Below are 12,233 nucleotides of genomic sequence, written 5' to 3'. Positions count from 1 at the left end.
CTGCCTTCCAGGCAGTAGTGAGGGCAGGAATCTGGAATTTGTTCAGGGTGCTGGTGATAGCTTGCCCACTCTTCGTGAAGGACATGGGATCCTAACATCCACCAAATAGTGTCAGCAGACTGGACGCACAGTTTATCGTCCATCCGAGGGATGGCACACACATTGATGAAACACCAGGATGACAGTTTATGGCTGGCAAGACAGCTTAGAGGTGAGTGTGCACACCTCCAGGCCAACCTGCCAGCACAAACACTACGACTACTACGACTACTACTACTATTACTTAATAGGCCACAATTATTCCCATCTCCTTATCGGTCGCCCAGGGAAAGTTTTTGGCCCAAATGTTTCACGAATAAGTTGGCCAGGCCTCACACTTGACCGAAGGTGATGTGAGCAGTAATGTGTTAAAGGTGTCGGCGATAACTCACCAACTCTTCGGGAAAGACACCGTGAGATTTTTTTAACATCCACCAACAACCAGTTCTGGGAGACGGGTCCTCCAAGTTAACATCCTGCCGATGGGCAGCACACGCCCTGCGTGCGAAACCCCAGGATGATAGTTTATAGTTGGGTCGAGATTCATACACAGGATCAGTAGCTCAGGAGTGAGTGTACATACCAGCTCCGAATTGAAACTTTTCTGAATTTGTCAAATGACATTTTATATAAACTTTCAATAAACGTAAAAACGTTACCTTCACTCAATGCATTGATAGAACCTGTGAATCATAGCACGAAGTGTAAACGACTTAAACTACTTGATATAAACAAACCTTCAAATCATCAAAATGAAACCATTGTTCTTGATAAAGGGATAATACAAGCCGGGAGGCGACGATGGTTAGCGGGCATTATTGAACAATGCCACGACGGGTACAATTGAGTTAGTGGAAGCTTTTGAGGAAGCCCTGCCATAAAAACCTATCTCTTCCGTCAAAATTGAGCAAATCAAATCGGATTTTTTTATATGTTGTACTTATAGACATTACGCACAGCTTCTAGGAAATGAAATTGCGAGGAAAAAAAAAATCGAGAAAATAAATAAAAATAAATAAAAAGTTAAAGTGGGCGTGGCTCCGCCCACAAGGGACGTGGGACGCCCCTCATACAAAAAGACACAACTAGACCATGATATCTAGCTTGTGTCCAAGTTTCATCAGGATCGCATCAAACGTCACGGAGCTATGCTCTGGAGAGAGTCACAAACAGACAGACACACAGACACAACGAAAATAGTGGTCACTGCTAGCGCCCGCGAACCAAAAAGGAGACTTTTAGTGGGAGAAAAACCTCATATTTACTGAGCACGACAAAATATTGCAGAAAACTTCCCAAACCAAAAGTCTGATTTTGTCGATAAATGAAACCGTTACACTTTGTAAAATACTGTTATTAAACTACACTGGGCTGAAAGGATGGCCTAAAGGTACTCACACTCATCTCGAAGCTGTCCAGCATAGGTTTGAATCCTGAACCATCTATAAACTCTCATCCCGGTATTTCACAGCTGGGGCGATTCATCAATGTGTGTGCTCTCCCTCGGATTGTTACTGAACCGGGGTTCGGGATTTACCACAAGGTGGACTTCTCGTACTCTTCCCGACCTCCGACTCTGGAGACCGCCGTGTCGCGGATAAGTCCGTGGCTTGTCAAGTCGCTGAGCAACTGCGGATGTCGATTAGCAACGCCTACCTGGTAGGGTCCTTGCTATTTTACAAATGCATTACCTTTCCGGTGGTTTTGGCACAGTCAATTGGGGTACGGACACTCGGTGCGCGCCCATATATTTATTCGTACGGCCGAGCAGAACTGTGAGCATGCACTGGCTAATTATGGAGCCAATCAATGGGGCAGAAAGCTGTGAAAGCTGATAATCCAGGACAAAAATCTGGTACCAGACATATATCAGCAGATTCAATGAGAGGATCTAGCGAGATGGCCACCCTGTACTTCGGTCGATCAATATTACAAAATAAATTTCGCAACATCCTTTGAACTGTGAAATAAATTAAGAATTCATAGATCAGGGTATTTACATATGTGCCTGCATAAAGGCGCTGTCACACCTTGACGATTTAGCCAGTGTATGCCGACGTGTGAAAAATTTGTCTAAAACGCTGGCACACGTCGAATACATATGGGTAAGTTTTGTATACGTTAAGAGTACGCTGGCATACGTCGTAGTATGCTGGTATATGTCGTAGTATGCTGGCATACGTCATAGTACGCTGGCATATGTCGTAGTACGCTGGCATACGTCGTAGTACGCCGAGCTGTTAGACAAATTTTCCTTGCTTGAAATTTTTCGACGTATGCGAGCGTATGACTCACACGCTCCGCATAAGGTGGCCATAAGTTATAGGCACGTTACGCGATCGTTGACACACATCGACACACGTTACTTGTAAGTTACTCATAAGTCGAAACACGTCGAGGTAGTGTTAAGCATACCAGAAACTTATTTTTAACCGATGAGTAACATGTTGTAGGCACGTTATGCGATTGCTGACGCACGTCGACACACGTTACTTGTAAGTTACTCACAAGTCGAAACACGTCGAGGTAATGGTTAGCGTCAGTGTTCCAGACTCCCTGTTTTTTTTTTTTTTTTTTTTTCTTCGGTATGACAGTAATGTTGACACTTCAATTTCTCGTGCGGTTATAATATAATATAATTAATAGGCTGCCGCTCAACGATTTAAATCATCACCGCACTAGAAATCGAAGTGTCAACATCACCGTCATACCGTAGAAGAAGGGAAAAAAAAAAAAAACAGGGAGTCTGGAACACTGACGCTAACCATTACCTCGACGTGTTTCGACTTATGAGTAACTTACAAGTAACGTGTGTCGACGTGTGTCAACGATCGCGTAACGTGCCTACAACTTATGGCCAGCATATGCGGAACGTGTGTCATACGCCGAGTACGTCGAAAAAATTTCAACATGCTGAAAATTACTACGTACTACTCGGCGTACTACGTGCTTGCCAGCGTGCTTCAGCGTGCTATTAACATATACAAAACTTACCCATAACGTATTCGACGTGTGCCAGCGTATTCGGAAAATTTTTCATACGTGGGCATATGCTGGCTAAAACCTCAACGTGTGACAGCGGCTTGACACTTCGATGTCTAGTGCGGTTCTGATTTGAATCGTCGAGCCGCAGCCTATTAATAGCCTATGCCACGTGATTGTCGGTGATACGCTGCCGCGCGCTATGCGTAAGTTAGACTATCGTTGGGCATAGGTTGTGAACGCTGACAACACGCTCAGCATTCGTTGATATAAGTTATCTATATATTATCGAAACGTTCTGTGTACGTTACTAATAAGTTATGCATACGTCCAACTTGTTATGAATACGTCCAAAACTGGAAAAAAAACCATCAATAGTTCGGCGTACGCCAGCGTTTTACATACATTTTGATACCATGCCATACGCTGGCTAAAACGTCAAAGTGTGACAGGGCCCTTAGACTTGTGTCAATAGCCTCCAGAAATTGACCACCTACGTGCTTCGCAGTTTAGTAATATCTAGGCATAATTTTCCACATATGGAGATGGCTCATGCCATCGGCATGCTTCATCGGGACTCAGACTGCCTTTGCTTCAGTACCAGACTTGGTGGTATAATGGTTTAATCTCTTTATTCATTCTAATTCTGGCTTTTCCTTATCTTTCATCTCTTTTACTCTCTATTCCTCTCGTTCATTATCTATCTCTCTAAGGAGAAGTGAATTCTTGCAGAAATATTTCTGTAAGGCTCACTTGGCTGTGCCTGGATGGGTTTGAGGGTAGTGGAGTAGTGACTGAAACCCGATTCCTATCCAGGTTCCTCCTGATGACTCTACCTTTGCTCTTTACTTCTTCGGGTTCCTTCTTGGTCTTCCATTTCATTGGAGTGTCCTCTCCGAGTCTGGGAGGTCGGCGGTTCAAACCCTGGCTGGGTCATACCAAATAGATTAAAAATGATACTTGCTGCTTCCTTGCTTTAAGTTGACCATTTAAAACGTACGTAGCATGGACAAACAATCACAGGTTAGTAACCGTTGCATAGAGGCTTGATGGCTCTAATGGCTTCCTCCTGTATTGAAGTTCCTTGTCAGGGATCTCATATAATAAAGACGACAAGGGTGGCAACATGGGAAGTAGTAGAACCAACATACGGTTTCAGTGAGAAGCCGAGGAGGTGTATGATGGGTACATGAAGATAAGGATTACGGACCTTGGCCTTCTCTATAAATGAGCAATGTCCATTATGATGAGAGAGGAGTAGATAAGGAACATATTCCATCGACAGACTTGCTCAACTCCGCCAAAGGTTTGTGGATGTTGGAAGACCTGTGAATTCAGATCTCAGATGGGGCTCATGCTGAATTCTAGGGTGTCTGAGGACAGAAACCAAATGCTTAGAACTTGCTGGAGTGACTGCAAATTCCTATCAGAGTGGTTCGCTTTCTCGACAAGTCGCTTCCTGGTAATTGCTTCACCGGATAAAACACAGGTGGTGGGGGCACAGCCAAAGGTAAGAGCAGAAGACACAGGAAGAGGCAGGTGGGGGTCATCAAGCAGTTTACAGTACGTCCCAAGAAAACGAAATCCTCAGCGCGTCCTCCCATACATCGCTGTTGCGTTGACCGGGTTAATGAATGCTCTCAGGAAGGCTGTTCCTGGAGAAGAGGTCGATCGATGTGAATGGATCAGTTTTGTACCAGAATAAAAAAAAAGTTAGTTTGACTTCCACTTTAAGGAAGAATTTAGGAAGTTATCATTTGATTTGCACAGGCAGGGCTGGAATGGTGTAGAATGCTTTATTTGGGGAACACCATTCCAGTCAAACTAGTTATGGTTCCCAGAGAGAGGCATTAAGTATTTAGTTTTGGTGTCAGTGGTGTCCCACTTTTTTCCATTATTTATTTTTATGTTAAAAATTGTTAATTTTTTCATTTATTTATTTATTTATTTCCCCCACACAATTCTAAATTATTTATTTATTTCCATTATTTATTTACTTTTTCGATTCATTAAATATTTATTTTAGTCTATTTTTTTCAATGTTTTTTTTTTTAATGCGATTTTCAATTATTTCATTTTTTTCTATTAAATATTTTCCATTTTCAATGATTAAAATTTTATATTATTTAATTGTTTATTATTTAGTTCTTCCATTATTTTTAAATTCTTATGATGGTTCCTGAAGTGAGGCATTAAGTGTTTTTAGTCTTGTGTCCATGGTGCCCACTTTTTGGAAAAAAAACAAGTTCAAATGAGCTAAGATCCTCGTCCTCTTAATGATGATGTCATAAAACGAATATGACGTCATTGTGATGTATCAGGTTTGCGATAAATTATCTGTGCTAATGCCCGGCTTGATTCCTGCAAACAAAATTCAAACAGCTGGCCTAGTTTCGGAGATAATGGTATAGGCGATTTCCATTAGCGGCGATATTATGTCAACTTTCTTTCGAGGAAGAATTTCCAAAATGGGAGATGGTTACTGCCTGCGGGTGGGCTTTCTGCATATACATGGCAAGTTTCACGAAGATCCGATGAAAACTCTGGGTTGTGAAACAAAAAACTGTCAAAAAATAGGAATGACGTCAAAAATTGATATGACGTCATAGTGATGTATCATATGTGTGGTAATTCATCTTTGGTAATGCCCTGTTCGATTCCCACAACAGAATTCAAAAAGCTTGCCTAGTTTCGGAGATAAATTTTTTAGGCAATTTCCATTAGCGGAGATATTTTGACGTCATAACTTTTTTTCTTGGAGGAATTTTCAAAATCGGAGATGGTTACTGTCTGTGCAGGGTATTTTTACATATCTACACTAAGTTTCACGAAGTTTCGATGAAAACTGTAGGCTGTGAAACAAAAAAGTCCACAAGAAGAAGATGAAGATCAACAACGTGAGTAAGACTTAGAGATCCTCCACGAGGATCTAAATTTTTTTCATTAAAGATGCTTCCTGGTATAGGTATGGAAAAAATAGAACAAAATCGGACCATGCATGTCTGAGAAAAGGTTGAGGACGTGTTTAATACCAGGTTTTTTCACAAATAAAATGGCTACCAGTCTACCAGTCGGCCATCTTTGATCGGAATGCAAAATAAAGTGAAGTCCACATGTATGCCATCATGTACCGTGCTTTTGTCAAGTTTGAACAAAATGGGACCATGTATGTCCAAGTAATAGTTGGAGACAATTTTAAGTAACAAAATGGCTGCCAGTCAGCCATCTTGGATATGATCTCGAAAGAAAATGACGTGTTTATGTAAGGCATCATTTATTATCTGCCTGATAAGTTTGTACAAGATTGGTAAATGCATGTCCGATAAATGGTTGAGGGCGTGTTGAACATCGGGTTTTTGCAATTAAAATGGCCACCAGGCCATTCCTCAAGAGGACTGATTGAATTGCGAACCAAAATGATGTGCACATGTACACCATTAATTATTGTCTTTGTGCTAAGGTTGAACAAAATTGGTTCATAAATGTCCGAGATATGGATGTGGACAGACACACAAATGGACGAGACCCAATCGATGTCCCCGTTTCCAACGTTGGACAAGACCCTAAGTCCAACGGGGGTTAATAATGCGTTGGTATACCTGCAATATTTCGATCACTTCAAACTTTTAGTTTTACTTTGACAATTGGGGTGACAGAACATTTGAGATCATCCTCGTAGGACGGGACTCGGGCCTTGTTTTGCTGAAGTTTTGCTTATGGAATGCGATGAACTCTCATTGGCCACAGGTGTTTTCCAACTGGGTATACAAATGCAAGTTCCCCCTGGCACATTAGAACTGCAGTAAGTGTTTGTTAAGCATACCACCTCAAAACTGGGAGGGAAAATGCATTCACAACTTAAATGTAAAGTTGAAAAAGTGTGTAAACTTCCCATCGGAGTAAAATTTCCCCTTGCTTTAATCTCAGAACCACCTTTCAGAAAAGGTTCCAATTTTATTTTCATGGTCAACAGTTAAATGTTATCGTTTTTATAAACAACAAATATCTGTTTTATTTAAGGCTGTTTTGGAATATGTGCAAGGTGACGGTCATGCGGTGCGTACCACCCAGGGCTTGTCACAGAAAGCACACGCAGCCTGCAGCGAGTTCATCGAGGGAACTCCACCATATTGTAGGCCTAAGAGAATGCCACGGTTGTCCTGCCCACTCGCCATGTTGAGGGCATGCTGCCGAATCAGCACAAAGTCTGGCTTGATGGACCTATGCGAGAATGTAAATCAATAAATGTCTGAACACCATTTCCTGTTACTAGATACTATTGGGGATGCAGGGAGGGAAGGTGGGTGAAAGGGGTAAGGAGGGGGAAGGGTGTTTTTTTTTGGGGGGGGGGGTATTTGTTTCAGCAGATAAAGTTTGAATCAAAATAAAAAGGATGTGTTATTAAATAAATAATTCAATCGAAACCAAGAGTTTACAACTCGAGGGAATGTGACAGCATCCGCGGGTTGAATATTACTTTATTAAACACCAAATTATTTGGAGACGGAAGGCATCTTACCATAGAAAACTAAAAACAAGCCATAAACCAGCCTATTTATCCTCAGCACCAGGTATAATATCCTCAGTACCAGGTGTACTATCCTCAGCACCAGATATAATAACCTCAGTACCAGGTATAATAACCTCAGTACCTACTATCCTCAGTACAAGATATAATAACCTCAGTACCAGGTGTAGTATCCTCAGTGCGAAGTATAATGTCCACAGTGCCAGGCATAGTATCCTCAGTACCAGATATAATACCCTCATCGTCAGGTATAGTACCCTCAGTACCAGGTATAGTATCCTCAGTACCAGTTATAGTATCCTCAGTACCAGGTATAATATCCGCAGTGCCAGGTATAATGTCCTCAGTACCAGGTATAGGATCCCCAATACCAGTATAGTATCCTCGGTACCACATATAATATCCTCAGTACCAGTTATAGTATTCTCTGTACCAGGTATAATGTCCTCAATGCCAGGTATCATGTCCTCAGTGCCAGGTATAGTATCCTCAGCACCAGGTATAGTATCCTCAGTACCAGGTATAGTATGCTCAGTACCAGGTATAGTATCCTCAGTCCCAGTTATAGTATCCTCGGTATCAGGTATAGTATCGTCAGTGCCAGTATAGTATCCTCGGTCCCACATATAACATCCTCAGTTCGAGGTATAGTATCCTCAGTACCAGTTATAGTATCCTCGGTGCCACATATAATATCCTCAGTTCCACGTAAAGTATCCTCAGCACCAGGTATAGTATACTCGGTACCAGGTATAGTATACTCGGTATCAGGTATAGTATCGTCAGTACCAGTTATAGTATCCTCGGTACCACATATAATATCCTCAGTTCCAGGTATAGTATCCTCAGTACCAGTTATAGTATCCTCAGCACCAGGTATAGTATCCTCAGTTCCAGTTATAGTGTCCTCAGAACCACATATAATATCCTCAGCTCCAGGTATAGTATCCTCAGTACCAGTTATAGTATCCTCTTTACCAGGTATAATGTCCTCAGTGCCAGGTATAGTATCCTCAGTGCCAGGTATAGCATCCTCAGTGACAGGTATAATATCCTCAGTCCCAGACTACCAGGTATAATACCCTGAGCAACAGGTACAATAACCTCAGCACCAGGTATAGTATCCTCGGTGACAGTTATAGTGTACTCAGTGGCAGGTGTGGTATCCTCAGTTAAAGGTATAATACCCTCAGTGACAGGTATAATACCCTCAGTGACAGGAATAGTATCCTCAGTTTCAGGTATACTATCCTTAGCACCAGGTATAGTATCCTCAGCACCAGGTACAAGTTCAAGCAAAACTGAGGGAAGTCCTTTACGAGCTTGAGTGTGAGATGAATAACAGCTTATTTCACTGCCTATTAGAACCCACGAGGCAAATCAGCTTCATGGACTGAGGGCAAACCATTTTGACTACCAGCCAAGTCTAATTCATAATGACCTCAGGAAATGGCAACCAATATATAACTCACCCTCACGTCAATTAGCTCATGTCCAATAAGGTAACCACCTTTGGATCAATGAACCTTGCATATCTCTCGGGATGTCTGTCCACCATTTATGGCCATATTAAATTTGCATGCTGTAGCTCATCCAACTGGTTCAAATCCCATGAGTTGCATATCTGCATTTGAAGTGGGAAAAATATCATTTGACAAGAAGGTTAAAGAGAGTGTGTCTGCTTCAACAGAACCGGCGTCTTGGAAAGGGTGCGGACTCGCTCATTATCATACATATCTGGAATCAAGCAGCGAGTGACAGTGATTTGAGATGAGTCTTCTACATATTACATACGCAACTGTCAATGCCCTTCATTACATTCCTATTCTGGAGGCTAAGGTGTTGGGGTTGTTGCCGAGATATATCTCACTACTTTTGTATTGTTGTGGAGGCGTACCTTACAACCTTCGTGTTGTTGCGTACGAGCTGCAGGTCCACGATACATCCGCCGTCCACGTAGGCTGCCAAGTTCAGTTCGGAAAACTCGGCCTACAGGAATGAAGCCATTTCAGTCAAGGGATGAATTAGACCTTCAAATAATCATGACAAAAAAATATTTATTGGGGCTGTGTTGCATTGTGGGTAATCTCATGTGTCAAGTTCAGTTCATAACTGTGTCACAAGACTACTGAGACCCCGAAAACCCTAAGATCCTAAAGACCCCTTTTACCTTCAAGAACCTTTCAACACTTTGGACACCACCTTTAGATATTTATACACCTTCAGACCCCGAGAACCTTTCGACCTTTACACCCCTTAAGTCCCTTTAGATCCACCCTTAGACCTCTTACATCTTTCAGGCAGATTAGACAGCTTCGACCCTCGGCCATTTACAGCTTAAGACCACTTGGACCTTTTTAAACCCTATTTTTTAACATGCTGGAGAGATTAGACCCTTTTGACCCCTTAATTAGACACGAACTACTATTAAAACATACTCTTTAGATCTTGAGAACATCTAGAACCTTTTAAGCACACACCGTGCAAACATCGATTCTATGGTTTTGCTGCAAAACGCAAACTGTACTTTTTACAGAAATTGTGATTCACAAACTCGACGACCCACCCAGAAATGGCTATCAGGTGCTCCAATGGGACAAACGAATCGGGTATCAGGTCTCACAAGTTAAAGTTTGTGCTTCAAATTGATTAATTATTTCCTCTCCTGATAGGATGGTGGATGGTGCAGAGGTAGTGCATCAAACTCGAGAGTTCAGAGAACACCTGAACCCACGCAGCCTTCAGAAAAAGGACATGGGAAAGATCGTTTCAGCTCTTGCTTTGCCTGGTGTTGGCTTTGCGGTTAAGGTGGTGGCTTGGGATCCTCGGGTCCTCAGTTCGAGACCCGTTCGCCACTGAATTAACACCAGGGGTTTGACTCAGCCTGTCATCCTTCCGAGGTCGGTGAAATGAGCACCAGTATACTGGTAATAGGGGCACTGCATCAGCGGCATAGCTGCACCCCTAACCAATGATGCAACCAGCAGCCAAAAAAACAGGCAGTACACGATGGAAACTCTTGCCTTGTCTTTCTGACCACGACGTTTATTTCATGAGCGGCAGGGATGTGATTCCATACAATTTGTCAATTTCAGAGCCAAAGTACTCCCAAGTTGCAGGTTATTGTTACTGGCCACCATGAGGTGGCGATTGTGGCATTCGGCAGCACATTGTGTGAGGACAAACAGACAAACAGACAAATGGACACAAATGCCATTCCCTCTGGTGAGCACAACAACATGGTGTGTGTGAAAATTATGAACATGGATATAAAATGGAAATTAGTGGTCAATAGGACTCTTCCCAAGGCATTGATACGTCTGTGCTGCCAAAGCAGTTTCTTGCCAAGATTACACTAGGTGGTTTGCCATTGCATCACCGGTGGTCGACCAGGAATGTGGAACTCGGTTAAGGGGCGTCATATTTGCCAAAATACATAGTGGGATCTGGTGGATCTTTAACACTCACAATAGGTGGCTCGCCACCTTACTGTCCCATCCAAACAATTTGTGATCCAACGCCCTCCCTACTAAACATGAGTCTGAGTTGATACTAAGGTCGGGATGCAAAACCCAATCGCACCTCGACTCTGGACATCCCAAAGGCAAGTATGCTATCTCTGCCCCATCCTTATGGAAATCGATATAAAAAGGAAATGTCGGAATGAAATTAATTATCTCGAAAAGGTGACGATTTGGCGTTTTTGTTGTCCATCTGGGAAGAGGGAGGGGTATGGGTACAAAAATCCACCAACATCGTAGACGTAATCAGTAGACTCCCCCAAGAGATGATTTTGGCAAGAAGGATATCAATGTACGGTATTTATATTTTGAAGAAATTCCATGCCACTTTGGGTAAAATTGCATTCTTCACATGTTGCAAACGGTTCACTCAAAGCAATATGTCTACATGATCGTCTGCACGCCGCAGCAGGTCGATCAAAGGCGAGAACCGTGGGCTGGAGAGAGGAAGAGAGGAAGAGAGGAAGAGAGGAAGAGAGGAAGAGAGGAAGAGAGGGAGAGAGGAAAAGAGAGCGATCAATATCAAGATTCTGGCTTAAATGCGGATTATGAGGCACAAATCCTGACAATTTCACACATACGAGTTGATGAACTGCCTCGTTCTGTGTTGAAAACTCTCCTGTCAGAAGCACGGCTGTAAGATGGGATGAATGTTAAAAGAAAAAGAATACAGAATGGACCCTTGTCGAGGAAATCCATCGTGAAGTGGTATTCACAGTTATACGATGGGCACACATCAATGCATGGCATGTGATTTCAAACAACATGTAACGAGGAAATTAGAAACTAATCAAACTACCATGCTCTTAATTACATTCCGTTTCAATTAACATTTACATTCCAGATAAGGTATTGCCATTATGCACAGTCCGTCTGTCAGTCTGTTTTTTTTGACTTCTCCAGCTAAACCACTGGGACAATCCAAATTAAATTTTGCAGCAATCTTCCTGTTCTGACTGGTAATGGGAATTGCAAAGGTCCTTCCGGTCACACGACTCTAATTATGTTAAATGGCCGACTTATTAAATTTCTTCAAAAGTTTTCTTCTCCAGACCCACCAGTCAGAATGCCACCAAATTTGGGTTACAACATTAGGAGAGGGTCTTGATGTTAAATTGCGGAGGCCATGCTGATCACATGACTGGAAGTGTATCAAAATGGCC

General features: G+C 42.4%; 1 protein-coding gene across 12 annotated transcripts in view; it reads right to left on the bottom strand.

The window, feature by feature from the left end:
• Positions 1-12,233, bottom strand: part of LOC147033550 (synapsin-2-like) — a 235,970-nt gene that overhangs the window by 106,064 nt on the left and 117,673 nt on the right. For all 12 annotated transcript variants that reach the window (XM_085855416.1, XM_085855425.1, XM_085855434.1 and 9 more), the window contains 2 exons: positions 9,447-9,538; positions 7,086-7,242 (listed from right to left, as the gene is read on the bottom strand). In XM_085855416.1, the coding sequence (XP_085711542.1) occupies positions 7,086-7,242; positions 9,447-9,538 (249 nt within the window). The remainder of the gene's footprint in view (positions 1-7,085; positions 7,243-9,446; positions 9,539-12,233) is intronic.

This window comes from Eptatretus burgeri, chromosome 2, assembly GCF_056783735.1.
Source record: "Eptatretus burgeri isolate ZD-2024b chromosome 2, Ebu_testis_v1, whole genome shotgun sequence".
NCBI lineage: Eukaryota > Metazoa > Chordata > Myxini > Myxiniformes > Myxinidae > Eptatretus > Eptatretus burgeri.
This window is presented reverse-complemented; position numbering and strand designations above follow the sequence as displayed.